This window comes from Diabrotica virgifera, chromosome 5, assembly GCF_917563875.1.
Source record: "Diabrotica virgifera virgifera chromosome 5, PGI_DIABVI_V3a".
Classification (NCBI taxonomy): domain Eukaryota; kingdom Metazoa; phylum Arthropoda; class Insecta; order Coleoptera; family Chrysomelidae; genus Diabrotica; species Diabrotica virgifera.
The window spans coordinates 1,771,850-1,792,749 of record NC_065447.1 but is presented as its reverse complement, the minus strand read 5'-3'; the positions used below and the strand labels follow the sequence as shown (position 1 = coordinate 1,792,749).

Sequence of the window (20,900 nt, the reverse complement as noted above, 5' to 3'; positions counted from 1 at the left end):
AGCAAGGGAAAAATCAAGTCTTCTCAGAAGTTGGATTGGAAGTAACAATCATCTAAAAGTTATCGACAGTGAAAGTATGTTTTGCACCATTTGTGATAAAAAGGTAAGTTCTCCACTTCAATAGATTTTTAAACTTATCAAACTTCTTTGCACATCTATGTGTCTGTCTATTCTAAAATGACAAACCGTCCCATTTCTTCAAAAACTGTTTTTTAAAGTTCGCAACGGTTTGGCTTATACAGAGCGAGGTGTTGAGAGTGGCCCACCCTGTATACTACGGTACACTGACTGTACTTTATTGTTTGACGATTTCAATTTCACTTTGAGAAATAAAAAAAAATTGGGGGAGGTTTAAAAAGTTTGATCATTTTAATGTAGGTATCTATTTACGAAAACATCTAAAACATCATTATCATTATATTCCAGATTCCATGTCAAAAGAAATTCCAAGTAGTTCAACACATAAAAACTTCACTTCACCAAACTAAGCTATCAAAAAATGATAATAAACCTCGCCAGCAGATTCTACAGAACAGTTTGCAGATTCAGAATACGTCAGTTGGGCAAGAAACCTTTGCAAAGGATTTATGCCATTTTTTTTTGAACTGCAATATCCCTCTGCACAAGTTAGAACATAAATCGTGTCAAAACTTTTTAAAAACTTATTGCAAGATTAAAGATAAACCAGCTCAAATACCAAGTTCTTCAACTCTTCGGAAAAAATATGTCAGTGCATGTTACAAAGATGTGATGACGAGTATTAAAAATCAGTTAAAAGCCGATTATCTTTGGATTTCCGTCGACGAAACAACGGATACAAAGGGTCGACAAATTGCGAATCTAATTGTTGGAGTTCTTAACGACTCTGGCGATTTTAAAAACTCATACTTAATTAGTGTAAAATGTTTGGAAAAAACAAACTATGCTACAATAGCTAGATTTGTTAACGAATCCCTAACAAATTTTTTTTTACCTGATCAAGTACCATTTGAAAAAATATTATTAATGCTTAGTGATGCCGCCTCATATATGATGAAAGCTGCATCCAATCTTAAAATCTTTTTCCCTAATTTAATTCACTGTACATGTTTGGCGCACGGCCTAAACAGAGTTGCAGAGAAAGTTAGAATTGAATTTCCCAATGTAAACACCTTAATAAATAATGTAAAAAAAGTATTTCTGAAAGCACCACTACGTGTACAGGTATATAGGGAGATGCTTCCCGATATTCCTTTACCACCAGAACCAGTATTAACCAGATGGGGAACTTGGCTTAAAAGTGATATATTTTTATCTGAACACTACGACGACATCAAAAGCGTTATTTCAAGTTTTGATCCGACTTGTACCGCTATTGATAACTGTCAAAATATTTTTAAAGAAAAGTCTATTAAAAATCAATTGTTGTATATAAAATCGAATTTCGATATCATTGAAAGTTCAATTACAAAATTAGAGGCTCAAAATTTATGTCTTCACAATAGTATGTCTATTGTTGATTCGGTTAAACAGAAAATAACAAATCTGAATGGGGAAATTGGAGTAAAAATTAAAGATAAACTTGATGACGTTTTAAACAAAAATGAGGGTTTCACTTTATTGCGTTCAATAAATAATATAATCAATTTTGGAAACTTCGATGAAAATATTAATATGGATCCGTCTCTAATAGCAAAGTTTAAATATGCCCCAATTACATCTTGTGACGTTGAGAGATCTTTTTCTGCCTATAAACAAATATTAACAGATAGAAGACATAATATTAGTTTAGAAAATATGAATCAATATATGATTATTTATTGTAACAATAAAAATATGTAAATTTGTTTTATTGTACTCTTTTTATAATATTAGTTTAGAAAATATGAATCAATATTGTAACAATAAAAATATGTACATTTATTTTATTGTACTCTTATTTATCTTGTGGTCAAAATAAAATATTTTGCCGTTTTATTTGTCACAAAACCTGAAGTTAAAAAAATATATTAAGAAATAATAATACAATTTGGTTTAAATTCAAACCTATTTATTTATTTTTATTATTTTTTATTTATTTATGTATTTAACGTAAACCATAAAATTATTCATATAAAAATAAGTGCATATATAAATGCATATTTGCATGTTAATTGTGCATATTCAGCTTGTTTTAAAATGCATATTGCATGCATATTTTAGACATTTTTTAGTGCATATTTTCCAGTCTCTATTTATAAGCCAAAAAATTTTATAATTTTAAAACATTGCTGAGACCCCTTAAATAATCCGATTTTAATTCTGTAAAGTGTATTAGATAGGTAGAGTATCTCTTTATATGTAAAAAATTAGCCAACTTCTAAATGGTCTACTTTCTGTTCAGAAAGATTTTAAAAAATTTGAACTTTTTTAAAAACATTTATATTGCAAATTTATTATGCAAAATGTATTAGGTCGATTTTAATGAAATTTGGAAGACCATTTAAGGGGGGGGGGGGTATGGTTTGAAATATTTAATTTTTTTTATTATTTCAAATAAAAGTGCATACTTTCAAGAATACACTCTGAAAATTTCAAAATAATCGGAGTAAAATTACCAGAGATACAGGGTGTTGAATATCCCTACCTTCGACTCGCTTTGCCGCGATTTCGCGCCAGCACGCTTGAGCGTAGTGAGAAACGTTAAACAACTGTTCGCCTTCTCTTTTGTAGATTACTCCTCGATTCAAAAAACATATTCCAATTTGCATCACCTTACGATTTGGCAGACAAATAAGAATATGAAGATGCAGTTGTCAAAACTTTAACTTTAACTTTAAATGCGGTGGACATTGTAACTGAAAAACTGCTCGGCCGATCTACCTGATATTTTGCACAGATTTTCTTTAGACATTTTATGAGGTAACAACGTCGAGACATTTTTATTTTTTTGCTTATTTTTTGTTCAACAATAATAAATCTGTTGATTTTCACAAAATTTTTACCAAAAATTTAATTTTTTTTATTTCTGTTGTATACCAATTGTATACCAAAAAGTCAAAAATCATTAAAATTAAAAAAAACTCGACGTTGTGACCTCGTGAAACTCATGAGCTAATTAAATCATTTTGAATTTTTTGTTTCGTATGATCGAGTGTCGAGTTCTGATGTCCACCGCAAAATCCATTTTTTTGTGAGCTGCCTGTCAAAATTTGTCACCAATGGCTTATTTTTCAATATTTTGGATTTAATCTTTTTCTAAATATTCTTTGAATTGTACTTAATATGCTTATTTAATTTAAAAACAAAATAATTTTACCATAGCTTCGAAAAAAATTCACAAAAATGTGCTTGATTTGTTGATTTCAAACCATAGCCCCCCCTTAAGTAAGTTATAAGAATTTTCTAAGCGAATTACTAAGGTTTTAAGTGCCACCAAAGTGGTTAACAACAGGCGTATTTTGCCCCCTTATTTTGTATTTATTGCTATATTGCAGGAAAGGTAATAACTTAAGACAGTTTTGACCAGTCGTATGTCATACAAAATTCAATTATCTTTATTTTATTTCTCTACGACTTTGTTCCAAAATGAACCGTTTTAAAGTTATAAGCAAAGAAAGCAGAAAAAAATCGATGTTTTTCAAAATTTTTAAATATTTTAATTTTTTTATTAATATTCCGGGCATACCTAACTTTATCTGCAAAAATCCGAATGCCATCTCTCAAATCCAAAAATTTTACAGATTTGTCCTGGTCCATTAGGTTTGACCTGAAATCAAACACCAATTATATTGGTGGTTTCAAACCGGTCTAGGATTGGTTTTTCTTTGTGCCTTGAGCTGGTACTGGTGATAACTGCTGCCACCATTTACCGAGAGGGATACGAAATAGAAGAATAGTTTTAAGAAGAATAAAAGAGATGAGAGATGGTTTTCCTTAGAGCAAACCATGGCTTCCGTAAGCAGCGCTTTTCGAAAATAGATATATTCTTCACCTCTACGGAATCGCAGAGAAGAGTTAACCCGCTACTGAAATCAGTGACATGGACAATGTCAAAAAGTGGTAGGAAATTACTAGACAGAATTTAAAATCCTCAAGCATAAGTATATATTATGAGGACTAAAAGGAAATAACTGATAGCGTAGACTAAGGGCCGGTTGTTCGAACGCTAATCAACAATGATCATTATCAAATAATTAATTACTGTCAATGTCAACTTTGTTTGGGTTGTCAAAACATAGTTAATTACAATTCTGAGACTATAATCAATTAATATAACAATAATTATTAACATAATTAATAATAAATCTCATAATTGTAATTAATTATGTTTTCAGCAACCCAAACAAAGTTGACATTGACAGTTTTGGTGACAGTAATTAAATATTTAATAATGATCATTGTTGATTAGCGTTCGAACAACCGGCCCTATGACAGATACCAGTGTGAAAAATGTCAAGGGAAAAAGTCAAACCTATATTAAAAAAAATATAACAAAACATTGTTTGAGTTTCGTCAAATTTAGATTTTGACTTATTCAATTAAGCTCTTTTGGAGTTAAAGCTAATAAGTAATTGGACAGCGAGATGAAATTCTCAGATTATTAATACAGGGAAAGCTAAGAGAAGGAAAGAAGAAGAGTGTCAGTCTTGGCTGAAAAATTTAAGGGACTTAGTAGTTTGACTGTAGTTCAATAAAACTTTTTCAGGCAATGGTAGCTAGGGTGCAGATATTAAAGACGATATAACCACCTATTTTCAGACAACACTTAAGAAAAAACTTCGTTGTTTGTACCCAGTATAACGCATTTAAATTTACTCTTTTTCTACAGTGTCGCACCACCCTGTATGCGACCATAACTACTCGTTTAATCAAATATTCCATGAATAGACCAAAAGCCAGAGAAGCGTTTTTTAGAAACGTAGATATTATTGGGATTAATATGAGTTTTTAACTGATCTAACAAGCGTTAAATGAAAGAATGCCTCGAAGCGATATGAGAGAGAGACGAAAATAGAGAGAAAAACGTTTCGTTAGTAATGATCTTTCTAAGTTTGATTAAACTCCTCAAAAAGTCGTTTGTCTATTGTGACATTTCTAATTTTTCTTTTCGTTGATTTAGTCTGGAAGCTGGAGATGTGTTTACAGAACATTTTAATATTTAAACGAAAATACGTTTATGATAGTCATATTAAATAAAGTAGTCTTATACATGCTATGACTTCCTTTCTAATTTAATTTTCATGTAAGGGGAATTAAAATAATAGTTTATGTAAGAAAATCTTTAATTCATAACAAATCCCAACCTCACTACTTTATTTATATCAAGAAATTCTGACAAAATATGACGAATATATTAAGATTTTATTGACACATCTAGAAGCGAGAATATGATATACAAATAAATACCTATAGACCAGGGCGCATCTGTAAAAATATTAGTACATTTGGACGTTGAGAGTTGATCCAAATTTTTTTGCAGAAATTGCTTGAAAATAACTCAAACAATAATATTTGAGTTATCCTCCCTCTCAAAAAGGTCCGGAACATTGTTTAAATAATCAAAATGTTAAAAAATGAAGGAAAAATTCGATTTTTTCTTCGTTTTTTGATTATAACTTTAAAAGTATTCATTTCCGAGAAAAGTTGTACAAACATAAAAGTTGCGTAATTAAATTTCCTACAATATAGAATTCGTTAAAAATTTAAAAAATAGTCACCCTTGTTGCAAAATAGCAATAATTTTGAAAAAAACCATACAAAAACAAGCATTCGCATTTTACGTTTTTCAACCATTTATGCTACACTTTGGACCTTCATATTTTACCCAGAAAAACTTTATGATACAGTAAAACAATGCTGTAAATTTTATGAAGATCGGTTCAATACATTTTGCAAAATAAATTTTGCAATGCAGCTTTCTCAAAAAAAAAATCATTTTTTCAAAATATTACATAACTGAAAATAAAGCAGATAGCAAGTTTTTTTGCGTATAGAAGTGTACTGTGCCTTTGATTTGCAATTTGCAAAACTAAAATCGATTAACTATCACGGCGTCAGGAATTTTTTTAAATAAACATTAAGGTGATACAGTAGCGATCAACAGGTAAAAAAAAACGCGTTCCAAGATTGCGGCTGTAATTTTGAATATTTTTTCGAGATATTTGGCACAAGTATTCGTAATATAATAAAGAATCGCGGTGCAGAGCCCAATTTGAAAAATATATTAATATGTGGAAATTACTCTGTATTTAAATACAATATTAAAAAAACGAGCCTGTACCACCACTAATAAGAACAAAAAAATACACTTTCTTCAAATAAACTTTTTTATCCGATGCCTAGATTTTGTGTCATTTTGGAACTAATAAAATTTTTTATTTCATTAGTAGTTCCAAAATGACACAAAATCTAGGCATCGGATAAAAAAGTTTATTTGAAGAAAGTGTATTTTTTTGTTCTTCTTAATGGCCGTACAGGCTCGTTTTTTTAATATTGTATTTAACTACAGAGTAATTTCCACATATTAATATATTTTTCAAATTGGGCTCTGTACCGCCATTCTTTATTATATTACGAATACGTGTGCCAAATATCTCGAAAAATATTCAAAATTACAGCCGCAATCTTGGAACGCGTTTTCGCTACCTGTTGATCGCTACTGTTTCCTCTTAATTATTGTTGCTACGCGCATGACAGCGAATAGTTTGCTTTGATTGGGCATTCCAATGACCTTTGATAATGATTGATACATTTTAATTTTTATTACATTTCGATATAAATAAATAAATTTATTTTTTGCAAAATAAAAACACATTGAAATAACACTGTTTTTGGCAAAAACTTTCTTTGTTCATATTTTTAACTCAAAGAATAAAAGTTTATTATTTTTAAACATATGCAATTGTTTAAACAATATTTCACAAACAATAATACAATTAATTTGATTTTTGTGGAATTAAAATATTAAAATACAACAAAATATAGAATAAGAAAATATTATATTAGATAAAGATTGGAAGAAATTTTGGTGGAAATCAACTTGTGTGAATCGAACACCACTGTTCTGTGCGTATCACCAAAAATTAATGTTTATTAAAAAAATTTAAAAAAAATTTATTTAAAAAAATTCAACTTGCTATCTGCTTTATTTTCAGTCCTGCAACATTTAAAAAAAAAATGAATTTTTTTGCCAAAGCTGGATTGCAAAATTTATTTTGCAAAATCTATTAAACCGATCTTAATGAAATTTACAGTGTTGTTTTACTATATCATATAGTTTTTCTGGGTAAAATATCAAGATCCTAATTGTAGCATAAATGGTTGAAAAACGTAAAATGCGAATACTTGTTTTTGTATGGTTTTTTTCGCAATTATTGCTATTTTTCAACAAGGGTGACTATTTTTTAAATTTTTAACCAATTCTATATTGTAGTAAATTTAATTACGCAACTTTTATGTCAGTACAACTTTTCTCGGAAATGAATAGTTTTAAAGTTATAATCAAAAAACCAATAAAAAAATCAAATTTTTTCCTTCATATTTTGACATTTTGATTATTTAAACAATGTTCCGGACCATTTTGAGTGGGAGGATAACTCAAATATTATTATTTGAGTTATTTTCAAGCAATTTCTGCAAAAAAATTTGAGTCACCCCTCAACGTCTATCTCAAAACAGATGCAACCTGGACTACTATAGATCAGAAACAAGATCCGACACAGTCGGACAACAGTCCGACAACACAAAGCCTAATGGAAATAGAGATGAGAGTACTGAACATAGATTCCTCGAAATACGCTACGCTAAGAGATCGAAAGACGAGTGAAGACATTAGAAGGAAATGTAAAGCACAGTGTAAACGAATGGACACTAAAAAATAGATTGGAATAACCATATAAGGGGAATACACGTGTGGTCAAAATAACAAGAGATAAATCACCAATCGCTAGAAGATGTATCAGACGACCGTGCAAAAATGGAGTGACAACCTTCCATAGAGTTATCAATCCGCCAATGAACAAGCAGAATTCGAAATATACTAATAATGGGAATAATTTGGAAGAAGAAGGAATAAATACCTATATTTTGGACCATATTTACTCAGAACAATTTGAAATTTAAAAAGTACTTTGTGTCTATACATACGTACAGACGCTATTTTTTCTTATTCTTCTGCTAATCACGGATTCCATGTGACATATGGATGTCAAATGGATGACTATATGTTATGACACTGTTATATCTTCACTGGTATATCATCCAAATCATATTATATTAATATGTAGATCTATTCAGCTCATACTATTATCCGAAGAACAAATAAAATTTAAGCTATAATATCTGCATAGGCAACAAAAACATAAATATTTACTTTCAGGTATTTCAAGTAATGAAAAGGTAGATGCATTAGCAGTGAAAAGAACCACTGAAGGCATTGTTATTATCAAAATTATTCCAGTCACAGACTTATATTAACTCATGTCAATTTATAAGCACAGTTTAAAAATGATCAAATGATTCAAATAATAATTTAATTTGTTTATTCTAACACTTACCATTTGATTGGGAGTCTTCGGTTTTCTTTGAACATCCGGTATTTTTTGGCACGCTGCAAAAGAAGAAAATATTACAAAATGAATTATACAAATATTATATACATACAGTCGGAAAAATGAAAGAATACCCATGAACGATCACATCAATCACTTATTTGGCATTTGCTATCTTTTTCTATAGCAAACGTTTGTTATTTATAGAAAAAGACAGAAAATACAAAATACGTGATTGATGTGATTGTTCATGGGTATTCTTTCATTTTTCCGCTGTAGAAAGGGTTAATTAATGCGAATAAATGTTACAAACAAATAAAGGCAAGGAGTAATGGAGTAGCTCGCAACGACACAAAAAAGGAAGGCAACAGTAAATTTCTGACTATTTGGTAGTCATCAGTACGGTGTAGGTAAGTTAGAATTTGGGACAAAATAATTTGGGAAAGAATCACTGTAGGAGCAATGTATAAAATGCTCCTGCGTAGTGAATTTTGAGCTGTGTTGCTAATACCTCAGTCATATCTTTACATTGATTTGTTCCAAGACTGTGTTTTGCTTTTCTTCACAATATATCTTGCTTCTGCTCTTAGCTTTTTATACTCAATTAGGTTTTCTGCTGTTTTGTTTCGTTTCAATGTGTTAACACAAGTTTTATACGCCTTACTAACTTTTTTACATTCTTCATTCCACACGGTAAAGGAGCAAATTTTTTGTGTTGCAGCTTTTGTAATTAAGGTTGTGAATGCGCTTAAATCAGTTTCTACAGTGGGTGATCATATTATTAGAGCCACCTAGTAAAATTAAATGTTTTAGAGGAAGGGCATATAATTGCGCTGTATCATATATTAATGCATTTGTTTCCATTTGGCTCTCTTGTTACACTTTATGAAAGTGCAATAAATAGTCTGACAATAGTGGCAACACGCATGTGTGGCAATGCGTGACTCAGATGCCATTATTTTTCAGTGCTGCCCAGCCTAGCTTGCAACTCGTGTGTCTATTATTTTGTATTCTTGGTGTTTAGAGTTATAATAAACTTTGTGAGTTTCCATTGCTCTCTAGTGATATTCTGACAGTCCTATACTATATTTTGTGAATTTAGTAAAAATTGCGCGTTCGTTACACTAGTGGTACCAGAACGTCATGGGAAATCCAAAGACATCTTACCAGGGAAAATAGCAAAAATAAAAACTTTAATATTCAATACTAATCACTCCAACAGAAACATAGCATCCATTTCTAAAGTTTCAAAGGCAACGTGGACCGTATAAAGAAAAAACTTGCATACCATTATTAAACAAAAGTAAAATTTTCTGAGGTGGCTCTAATAATAGGTGGCTCTGAGGTGGCTCTAATTTTAGCTTCCATTTCTGAGTAGTCAAGCTATTCATTTTGAATTAGGCGACTGAAAGGATATTCAAATAATTAATAACATGCTATGGTAATATTGGCGTTATAGTAGTTGGCTCACATATGCTGAGAATTTTCTTAATAAATGTTAAATCTAGTGGGTCTTCCATCATTTAGTATATTTAGCACATGTGAATTTTTTATTTTTGAAATATCTCATTGTTTTAGTTTATTTATTATTGATTTTGTATTCTGAGTTACATAAACTCATAAACTCTCCTCAATGGGGGTTGGCTACTACAATTATTTCAAATTGTTATCTGTCTTCAGGATTTCTTATTAGCTATTACTTATTACATATTTCTCAGTATGTATCCTAGGTATGATGTCTTTTAACTTTCACAGTGTTGAAAAGTTCTCGTTCTTTGCCTAGTCTATACAGCACTTCTTTGTTTGAGGTGTGCAATGTCCATGAAATTTTGAGGATTCTTCGGTAGATCCACATTTCAAAAGCCTCCAATTTATTTACGGTTGATACCTTAAGGGTCCACGTTTCAACTGCATAGAATAGTTAATAGTTAGATATAGCATTTTGATAAACATAGTCGAATTTCGAGTTTTATTTGAGAATCACACAGCAGTCTTTTGATTTTTTCGAACGAATTTCTGGCCTGGCCTATCTCGATTTTATATTTCTAGATCAGGATTTAGGCTGCTATCGATTTAACACCCCAGGTACAATAAATTGATAATTTCTAGAACCAATTTATAGAACACTGCTCGATATATAAAATATTAATCTTGATCGAAAACTTCCTTCTACGCTAAGCGAATCGACCACGATTCTGTTTTAAAGTAAACAAATTTCATCATTAAAATAATTGACATGTCACAAACAGCACCTATACAACACAACAATCGGCACATTATGTGTACATACTTTATTGATAGAAATAATTGTGGGCAGATTTCCTAAGCCCTATTACGAAGGACGAATCGACATAATTACGAATCAGGGTGTGTACAAAGAGTAGGCACACACATGTATAATAAACGTCATAAAAAAACGTCATTATGGGTGGCGACTAGTTGTAACGTTGTAGGCAAAGACGATGTCTTGCAGTCGGACACTTACGGTTGAGTAATGGGGCTCTTTAGTTCAGCGGTTAGAATTAAAGAAGTATCAAATGTAGATGTAGGTCAGTATCACAGTCTTTAATGTATTTAAAGTTGAAAAAACTAATTAATAAATATAAAAATCTAAACAAAATAGGAAATAATGGATAGATACTACTACTATCGGTTTACAGCTTTCTCCGACACCTTCCGACTCCTAACCCACATTCTTCTCTGTTGAGCCATATACCTGGAGGGGTTTCTTTTTCCTCTAGTCCTTTTTCAATTCCCTACCTCCAGCTTCTTCTCGGCCTTCCTCTTTTCCTTCTCCCTTGTGGCGTCCACGCCAAAATCTGTTTAGGGATACCGTTATCTGGCATTCTCTGTACATGGCCATACGAGTTGTTTTGTTTTTATGTCATCGATTGTTGTATGTATGACTCCCATCATTTCTCGTATTCTCTTATTTGGTATCCGATCTCTTCTTGATTTGCATGCTGCTCTTCTCCAGAAGTCCATTTCTGATACTAGTAACATTTTCTCAGTTCTTTGTTTCAGTGGCCAAACTTCACTGCCATATGTGATTATACTTTTAAGTATGCTATTGTATATGAGCTGTTTGTTCGCTTTAGATTTTGTCTGGTCCCACAGAATGCCGTTCATCATGGATATGGCTTTTCTACCTTGTATGTTTCTGTTTCTTATAGCAGCATCGAGTATTCCATCTTGAGTTATGTTCATGTCCAGGTATTTGTATTCATCGCAGTGTTTAATTTCTTGTCCATCGTCTAATGTAATGGACTGCTTTGTTCCTCCAATACACATGGCTTCAGTGTAAGAGACTAATAATGATGGGAAAATGGAAATCACTAAAGAAAAAATTAGGGATAAAAACATACTATTTTTATTGAGAATGCGCAACGATGCAGAAGTTGTAGGGCTTATAATAAATACAAATAAAACAAAAGTACTCATACAAACCAGATCAAACAGACAAGCGTAATAACAACACTTTATAGACGATATAGAACACGTGAATAGATTCACGTACTTAGGAATGGAAAATAAAGCCTTTTTAGCGATGGGCCACATATTCAATGCGCGAAACAAAACTGCGGATGTATAAATACAATACTCAGCTTCATAGGTAGTTATGTGTGTGAAACATGGGTTATATTATAACTTATAACATAGAAATCTGCCAATACATCAGACGTGTTCAAAAGAAAAATATTATAATGTAGGATACTGGGCCCAATAAGTAATAATAACAACTGGCGAATTAGACATAATACATATAATAAAGAAATATACGAACAATGTAGTTAACCAACACTGGCACAATACACTAGACTTACAGAGATTACGGTTGGCAGGGCATGTGGTTCATGATTCATGAGGCCCGTGGCTATGTATGAGAACAAAATCCCAAGAAAATTGCCAAATGCAAGAATGCAAGGAAATAGACCTGTTAGATAATCAGGATTAAATAATTCTGTTTTTAGCAGTATTGCCAAGCATGTCATAGCTGTACATTCCTGTCCGTTGGCGAATATTCCGCAGCCTTGACATGTTTTTACGTCCCACACCCCTCTTACCTTCTATCTTTCCTTCGAGTATCAGTTGCTGAAAAGTGTATCGTTCTCCTCGTTATGTGTCCCAAGTCTGCAGTCTTTCTTATTTTAACATAATTAAAAATAATGGATATCTTCCGGAAAATAATAAATATCTTCCTAATTCTATCATGAAATCGTTCCCAAAAATGACTACTTTAAAAAATTCTGGGGAGATTTACAAGCTAGTTTTATTAGCCATACATAGGCCACAGCATATGTGTGTGGTTGAAAAAAATTTTTTTTTGAGGGTGATGTTATTACCCTAGGGATATCAAATTCTGACTGGTTTTGTTTTTTTTTGTTTTAATTTTATTTGTGTAATCTGTATCGTAAATGTGATTGTGTAACTTAAGTTTTGTACAATTATTTATCTTCCAGAGATAAATCAACTAAATCAATTACGAATTTCTAGTATCGGTCGGTCATAGGCGCCCGTTCTGGGTAAGGCAGCGGTTATTTTATCGTATAACATTTTTATATTTAACTTCTAAGCATTTTTTATACTGGATTATTAAATTATAAGATATTCTAGTAGTAAAAGGTACTCTTGCTTTAAGTCGGTAGAATGTACCGTTTTCTAGAAAAATCGATTTAAAAATTTTTCGTGTGTTGAATTTGAAAAAATGTTTTCTAAAAAAAACTATTTAGAAAAACGAAAACTTCTACGTTTATATATCTTCTAGAGATAAATCGATTTCCTTAGTTGAGAAATTCTAGTTCCGGTCATATGCGTCCGTTTTGGGTATGTCAACGGTTATTTATCGCATAACTATTTTTGTCTTTAACTAACTTCTTTTGTCTTTAAGCTTTTTTGTCTTTTGCCGTAAGCATTTTTGACACTTGATGATTAAATTATGCGGTATTCTAGTACTAAAAGTTACTTTTGCTCTAGGTCGGTAAAATCACCGTCTTGTTTTGAAAAATAATTTTAATTTTTTTTTCAAATTCAATAACCGAAAAATTTTCAAATCGATTTTTCTAGAAAACGGTGTATCCCATGGACTTGTACTAGAATACCTTACAATTTAATAATCCAGTGTCAAAAATGCTTCAAAGTTAAAGACAAAAAAGTTACGCGATAAATTACCAGTTACCCTACCTAAAACGGGCGCCTATGACTGGTACTAGAAATTCGTAATTGATTGTATCGATTTATCTCTGGAAGATAAATAAGCGTACCAGTTTTCGTTTTTTTTTTTAAATAAAAGCGTTCTGGAGGTATTTAAAAAAAAACTAATTTCTAGACGCCATCTTCAAAGAGCTTTAGCATTTTCGGACTAGGTAAATTGGGTTAAATTATCTTAAAATTATCTGAAGAATCTCCGGTCTTCGTTTGTCGGGAGAGTTTCTGGACACCCTGTATTTGTGTTTGTACATTGTGTGTGGCATATACAGAGTGTCCCAAAAGTAGTGGAACGGTCGAATATTTCGCGAACTAAACATCGGATCGAAAAACTGAAAAATACGTGTTCAATCATTTTCAAAAATCTATCCAATGACACCAAACACCAACCCCCACTACACCCCCTGGAGGTGGGGTGGAGGGTAACTTTAAAATCCCAAATGGAAACCTCTAGTTTTTCTTGCAGATTTGGATTTGTTACGTAAAAGTAAGCAACTTTTATTCAAGACATTTTTTCGAACTGTGGATAGATGGCGCTATAATTGAGAAAAACGATTTATCCTGATACCATAGGTAAATTATAGAAACGGTCTAATATCTCGAGAAATACACTTCCAAATGAGAAACCAAAAAAAAAGGTTTTTAATACTTTTCGAAAACCTATCGAATAACACTAAACATGACCCTCCAACCCACCCCCTGGAGGTGGGGTTGGGGGTAACTTTAAAATCTTAAATAGCAACCCCCACTTTTTATTACAGATTCGGATTCATCATGAAAAATTAAGCAACATTTATTCGAAACATTTTTTAGAATTATTGATAGATGGCGCTTTAATTGGAAAAATACGATTTATTAGCGCCATCTATCAGCAATTTTAAAAAATGTTTCGAATAAATGTTGCTTAATTTTTCATGACGAATTCGAATCTGCAATAAAAAGTGGGATTGCTATTTAAGATTTTAAATTTACCCCCCACCCCGTCTCCAGGGGGTGGGTTGGAGGGTCATTTTTGGTGTTTATCGATAGGTTTTTGTAAAATATTAAAAACCTGTTTTTTTGGTTTCTCATTTGGAAGTGTATTTCTCGAGATATTAGACCGTTTCTATAATTTACCTATGGTATCAGGATAAATCGTTTTTCCCAATTATAGCGCCATCTATCCACAGTTCGAAAAAATGTCTTGAATAAAAGTTGCTTACTTTTACGTAACGAATCCAAATCTGCAAGAAAAACTAGGGGTTTCCATTTGAGATTTTAAAGTTACCCTCCACCCCACCTCCAGGGGGTGTAGTGGGGGTTGGTGTTTAGTATCATTGGATAGATTTTTGAAAATGATTGAACACATATTTTTCAGTTTTTCGATCCGATGTTTAGTTCGCGAAATATTCGACCGTTCCACTACTTTTGGGACACCCTATATATTCTGTATGAGATTGAAGATAAGTTGTTCTCCTACATCCTTTACTTCGCTATTGTTGGTATATTCTGTTGTTGACTTTGCTCGTTGTCCCTGCCATGTTTAAATATTGTCCCTGTTTCTCCCATGTCGAAATTCTTGCATTCGTAGGGTATTTTATAAATGCAATTTTTGGATATTATTTCTTGTGTGTAGTGGATTAAATTTAGCCCCACAACAGGGATGCTTTAATATCTGTTCAGACCCATCTGAATTGTATACACCCCAGTATCCAGTTGACGATGGAGGTGAAAACTGATTCATCCCTACCGTTTCTTAACGTTCTCATAAGAAAAACCAATTCCAAAGATTTCTTCACTCTGTTTACCGAAAATCCATCCATACCAACAGCTAATGCCAACTCTCATCACCCACCTTCACCAATTAATTCAGTCATTCGGTCATTAATACCCTTCTCTCCAGCTCAATACACCTTTGCGATGCAAGTAGATCTACTGAGCTGAGGCTCGTGTATTTCACTACTTTCTCTATTAGGGTTTTTATTATTTCTAGATAATCATTCATTAGTTTCATAACTTTTTCGGAATCCTGCGTGTTCCTACTGCGTGAATCTACTTTGTGATCATCTTACTTATTTTATTAAGGATTCTTTGGTTATACTGTTGTATCATTTCATCTATCCTTAATGATGTATTCTTTCATCTGGCCATAATGTTGCTGAGCGATTAGACGTCCAGGACGGCATCGGCAGGAGAAGCTCAGATTTGCAGCCTCTGCTGATTCTGGCAGACTTGCAGCCAGGTGCAGCCTGGGTCCCAATACCTTTCATCTGTCGTCTTATTTCTGTAAGGGGTTTCGTAGGCTGACTTAGTTTTTCATCCTTTTGGTTTGTTGGACACTATTTAGTTTGAGCCTGTTGCATTGTGTTTACTATTTGTTTGTTCAATATATTGATAGTTGTTGTTGTTGTGTCTTTCAATGAGTTATCAATATATTTTTAGAACTACTGACTATAATGCCTGGTTGCACTAACAAATATTAAGCTGTAGTTTAGCCCAGCTCGGCTTATACAGGGTGAGTCATGAGGAACTGTACATATTCCTACCTCGTATAGAGGCTCCTATGGGGAATAACAAATGACCATTAAAAAGTGTCTGCTCTCATTGTTTAATAATATACAGGGCGAGTTTCGCATTTTGACAGAAATTTTTATTCGTCATAATTTTTGAACGGTCAGATCGATGTGTCTCTTATTTTGGCCAATCGTTACACTATTACCACCTAATCAACTAATTTATTCAAACTAGAAAAAATCAGGTCCGGCTTTAAAAAAATTAGTTCGTTTGGGTCTTAGAAAAAATTTCACCCTGTATACGCTTTTTGAAAACTCTAATATGATTTTACAAATTAGACAAATAGGCAATTAAAATGGCATATTTATTTTTTTCCGCACACGATTACTTAATTTTTTATAAAAAAATCAAATATTTAAAAGTTTGGTAAAGTGAACCATAGATTTAAAAAAAATAACTTTTATTACAAAAATTAATTTTTTTTGCACAAATAAGTAATTTATGTTACCGTCCAATCAACTGATTTATTCAAACTAGAGAAAAATCAGGTCCGGATTTAAAAAATTAGTTCGTTTTTGTCTTAGAAAAAATTTCACCCTGTATATGCTTTTTGAAAACTCTAATATGAATTTTACAAATAAGACAAGTAGGCAATTAAAATGGCATATTTATTTTTTTCCCCACACGATTACTTAATTTTTTATTAAAAAATCAAATTTGTCAAAATCGGAATTTTAACCTAAAAATGAAAAAAAAAAAAAAAATTAACTCACGGTTTAACTCGCTACAACTCTGTTCCATTTTAATATTTTTTTTTCTGAAATTTTTACAGCACATACCTCTTACCATTGTGAAGACTCTGAAAATTGTTGTAGACTTTCAGTCTTCTTCTTGTAAAAGTTGCAAACTTGTAAATCGCAAAAATTAGGTGGAAACATTTAAAATTTATCAATTTGATCACGTCTATGTTAAACTATAGAGTCCAAAAGAAGTGTTATGGGAAGTTTTAGATCTAGTCTGATCTAGACGTGTTATTGAAAAAAAATTATAAAACTTTTAATTTTAAGAAAAACGTTGTTTTTGTAAATTAATTTTTGTAAAAAAAGTTAATTTTTTCAAAATCTATGCAAAAACTTTGCCAAACTTTTTATGCATAGTCAAATTTGATTTTTTAATAAAAAAATAAGTAATCGTGTGGGGAAAAAATAAATGTGCCATTTTAATTGCATATTTGTCTTATTTGTAAAATTCATATTAGAGTTTTCAAAAAACGTATACAAGATGAAATTTTTTCTAAGACCCAAACAAACTAATTTTTTAAATCCGGGCCTGATTTTTTTCTAGTTTGAATAAATCAGTTGATTGGGTGATAACATAAATTAAATATTTGTTCAAAAAAAATTCATTTTTGTAATAAAAGTTATTTTTTTTAATCTATGGTTCACTTTACCAAACTTTTAATTATTCATAGTCAAATTTGATTTTTTTTTTATAAAAAATTAAGTAATCGTGTGGGGAAAAAAATAAATATGCCATTTTAATTGCCTATTTGTCTAATTTGTAGAAATCATATTAGAGTTTTCAAAAAGCGTATACAGGGTGAAATTTTTTCTAAGACCAAAACGAACTTATTTTTTAAATCCGGGCCTGATTTTTTTCTTGTTTGAATAAATCAGTTGATTGGTGGTAACATAAATTAAATATTTGTTCAAAAAAAAATTAATTTTGGTAATAAAAGTTAATTTTGTTAAATATATGGTTTACTTTACCAAACGTTTAATTCATAATCAAAATTAATTTTTTTATAAAAAATTAAGCAATCGTGTGTGGAAAAAAATAAATATGTTATTTTAATTGCCTATTTGTCTAATTTGTAAAATTCATATTAGAGTTTTCAAAAAGCTTATACAGGGTGAAATTTTTTCTAAGACCCAAACGAACCAATTTTTTTAAAGCCGGACCTGATTTTTTTCTAGTTTGAATAATTCAGTTGATTAGGTGACAATAGTGTAACGATTGACCAAAATAAGAGACACATCGATCTGACCGTTCAAAAATTATGACGAATACAAATTTCTGTCAAAATGCGAAACTCGCCCTGTATATTATTAAACAATGGAAGCAGACACTTTTTAATGGTCATTTGTTATTCCCCATAGGGGCCTCTATACGAGGTAGGAGTATGTACAGTTCCTCATGACTCACCCTGTATATATGGCCGCTTTAGGTCTAACTTACTTTGCACCATAATTTTCGATTCTTATCGATCCAATCCACGTGGAAATACATTGTGACGAGCTGAAAATTTATCTAAGACTCAATGGTACGCGTATGTTTCGTAAGCTGAGCTTAAAACACGTCTTAAGCTTAAGATCTGTTGGTCCAATCAGGCATAAATAGATTTTGTCCATTTCTTTGGTTGTTTCTTATTCATCATTTTGCGTCTTGCTTTTTCGGTCAATATCGTTATTTCCTTCTTAATAACTAAAGCACGTCTTAAGCTTAAGATCTGTTGGTCCAATCAGGCATAAGTAGATTTTGTCCATTTCTTTGGTTGTTTCTTATTCATCATTTTGCGTCTTGCTTTTTCGGTCAATATCGTTATTTCCTTCTTAATAACTAAAGCACGTCTTAAGCTTAAGATCTGTTGGTCCAATCAGGCATAAGTAGATTTTGTCCATTTCTTTGGTTGTTTCTTATTCATCATTTTGAGTCTTGCTTTTTCGGTCAATATCGTTATTTCCTTCTTAATAACTAAAGCACGTCTTAAGCTTAAGATCTGTTGGTCCAATCAGGCATAAGTAGATTTTGTCCATTTCTTTGGTTGTTTCTTATTCATCATTTTGCGTCTTGCTTTTTCGGTCAATATCGTTATTTCCTTCTTAATAACTAAAGCACGTCTTAAGCTTAAGATCTGTTGGTCCAATCAGGCATAAGTAGATTTTGTCCATTTCTTTGGTTGTTTCTTATTCATCATTTTGCGTCTTGCTTTTTCGGTCAATATCGTTATTTCCTTCTTAATAACTAAAGCACGTCTTAAGCTTAAGATCTGTTGGTCCAATCAGGCATAAGTAGATTTTGTCCATTTCTTTGGTTGTTTCTTATTCATCATTTTGAGTCTTGCTTTTTCGGTCAATATCGTTATTTCCTTCTTAATAACTAAAGCACGTCTTAAGCTTAAGATCTGTTGGTCCAATCAGGCATAAGTAGATTTTGTCCATTTCTTTGGTTGTTTCTTATTCATCATTTTGCGTCTTGCTTTTTCGGTCAATATCGTTATTTCCTTCTTAATAACTAAAGCACGTCTTAAGCTTAAGATCTGTTGGTCCAATCAGGCATAAGTAGATTTTGTCCATTTCTTTGGTTGTTTCTTATTCATCATTTTGCGTCTTGCTTTTTCGGTCAATATCGTTATTTCCTTCTTAATAACTAAAGCACGTCTTAAGCTTAAGATCTGTTGGTCCAATCAGGCATAAGTAGATTTTGTCCATTTCTTTGGTTGTTTCTTATTCATCATTTTGCGTCTTGCTTTTTCGGTCAATATCGTTATTTCCTTCTTAATAACTAAAGCACGTCTTAAGCTTAAGATCTGTTGGTCCAATCAGGCATAAGTAGATTTTGTCCATTTCTTTGGTTGTTTCTTATTCATCATTTTGCGTCTTGCTTTTTCGGTCAATATCGTTATTTCCTTCTTAATAACTAAAGCACGTCTTAAGCTTAAGATCTGTTGGTCCAATCAGGCATAAGTAGATTTTGTCCATTTCTTTGGTTGTTTCTTATTCATCATTTTGAGTCTTGCTTTTTCGGTCAATATCGTTATTTCCTTCTTAATAACTAAAGCACGTCTTAAGCTTAAGATCTGTTGGTCCAATCAGGCATAAGTAGATTTTGTCCATTTCTTTGGTTGTTTCTTATTCATCATTTTGCGTCTTGCTTTTTCGGTCAATATCGTTATTTCCTTCTTAATAACTAAAGCACGTCTTAAGCTTAAGATCTGTTGGTCCAATCAGGCATAAGTAGATTTTGTCCATTTCTTTGGTTGTTTCTTATTCATCATTTTGCGTCTTGCTTTTTCGGTCAATATCGTTATTTCCTTCTTAATAACTAAAGCACGTCTTAAGCTTAAGATCTGTTGGTCCAATCAGGCATAAGTAGATTTTGTCCATTTCTTTGGTTGTTTCTTATTCATCATTTTGCGTCTTGCTTTTTCGGTCAATATCGTTATTTCCTTCTTAATAACTAAAGCACGTCTTAAGCTTAAGATCTGTTGGTCCAATCAGGCATAAGTAGATTTTGTCCATTTCTTTGGTTGTTTCTTATTCATCATTTTGCGTCTTGCTTTTTCGGTCAATATCGTTATTTCCTTCTTAATAACTAAAGCACGTCTTAAGCTTAAGATCTGTTGGTCCAATCAGGCATAAGTAGATTTTGTCCATTTCTTTGGTTGTTTCTTATTCATCATTTTGAATCTTGCTTTTTCGGTCAATATCGTTATTTCCTTCTTAATAACCTATGATTACTGCTTGTACTAAACTGACATTTACGCCTTTAAATAATTATTTTTTGTTGGTTAAGAAGTAGTCTATTTCGTTGCTTGTGTTTCCATCAGGGCTTTTCCATGTGTATCTTCTGTGTTTTTCTTTCTAATGAAGCTGTTCATTTGATAGAGATTATTTTACGAAAGAAAAGTTA

At 31.7% G+C, this 20,900-nt stretch overlaps 1 protein-coding gene across 4 annotated transcripts in view; it reads right to left on the bottom strand.

Moving 5' to 3' along the window:
- Positions 1 to 20,900, bottom strand: part of LOC114333597 (protein sickie) — an 823,608-nt gene that overhangs the window by 579,326 nt on the left and 223,382 nt on the right. For all 4 annotated transcript variants that reach the window (XM_050651212.1, XM_050651214.1, XM_050651215.1 and 1 more), the window contains exon 4: positions 8,517 to 8,569. In XM_050651212.1, coding sequence (XP_050507169.1) covers positions 8,517 to 8,569 — 53 coding nt within the window. The remainder of the gene's footprint in view (positions 1 to 8,516; positions 8,570 to 20,900) is intronic.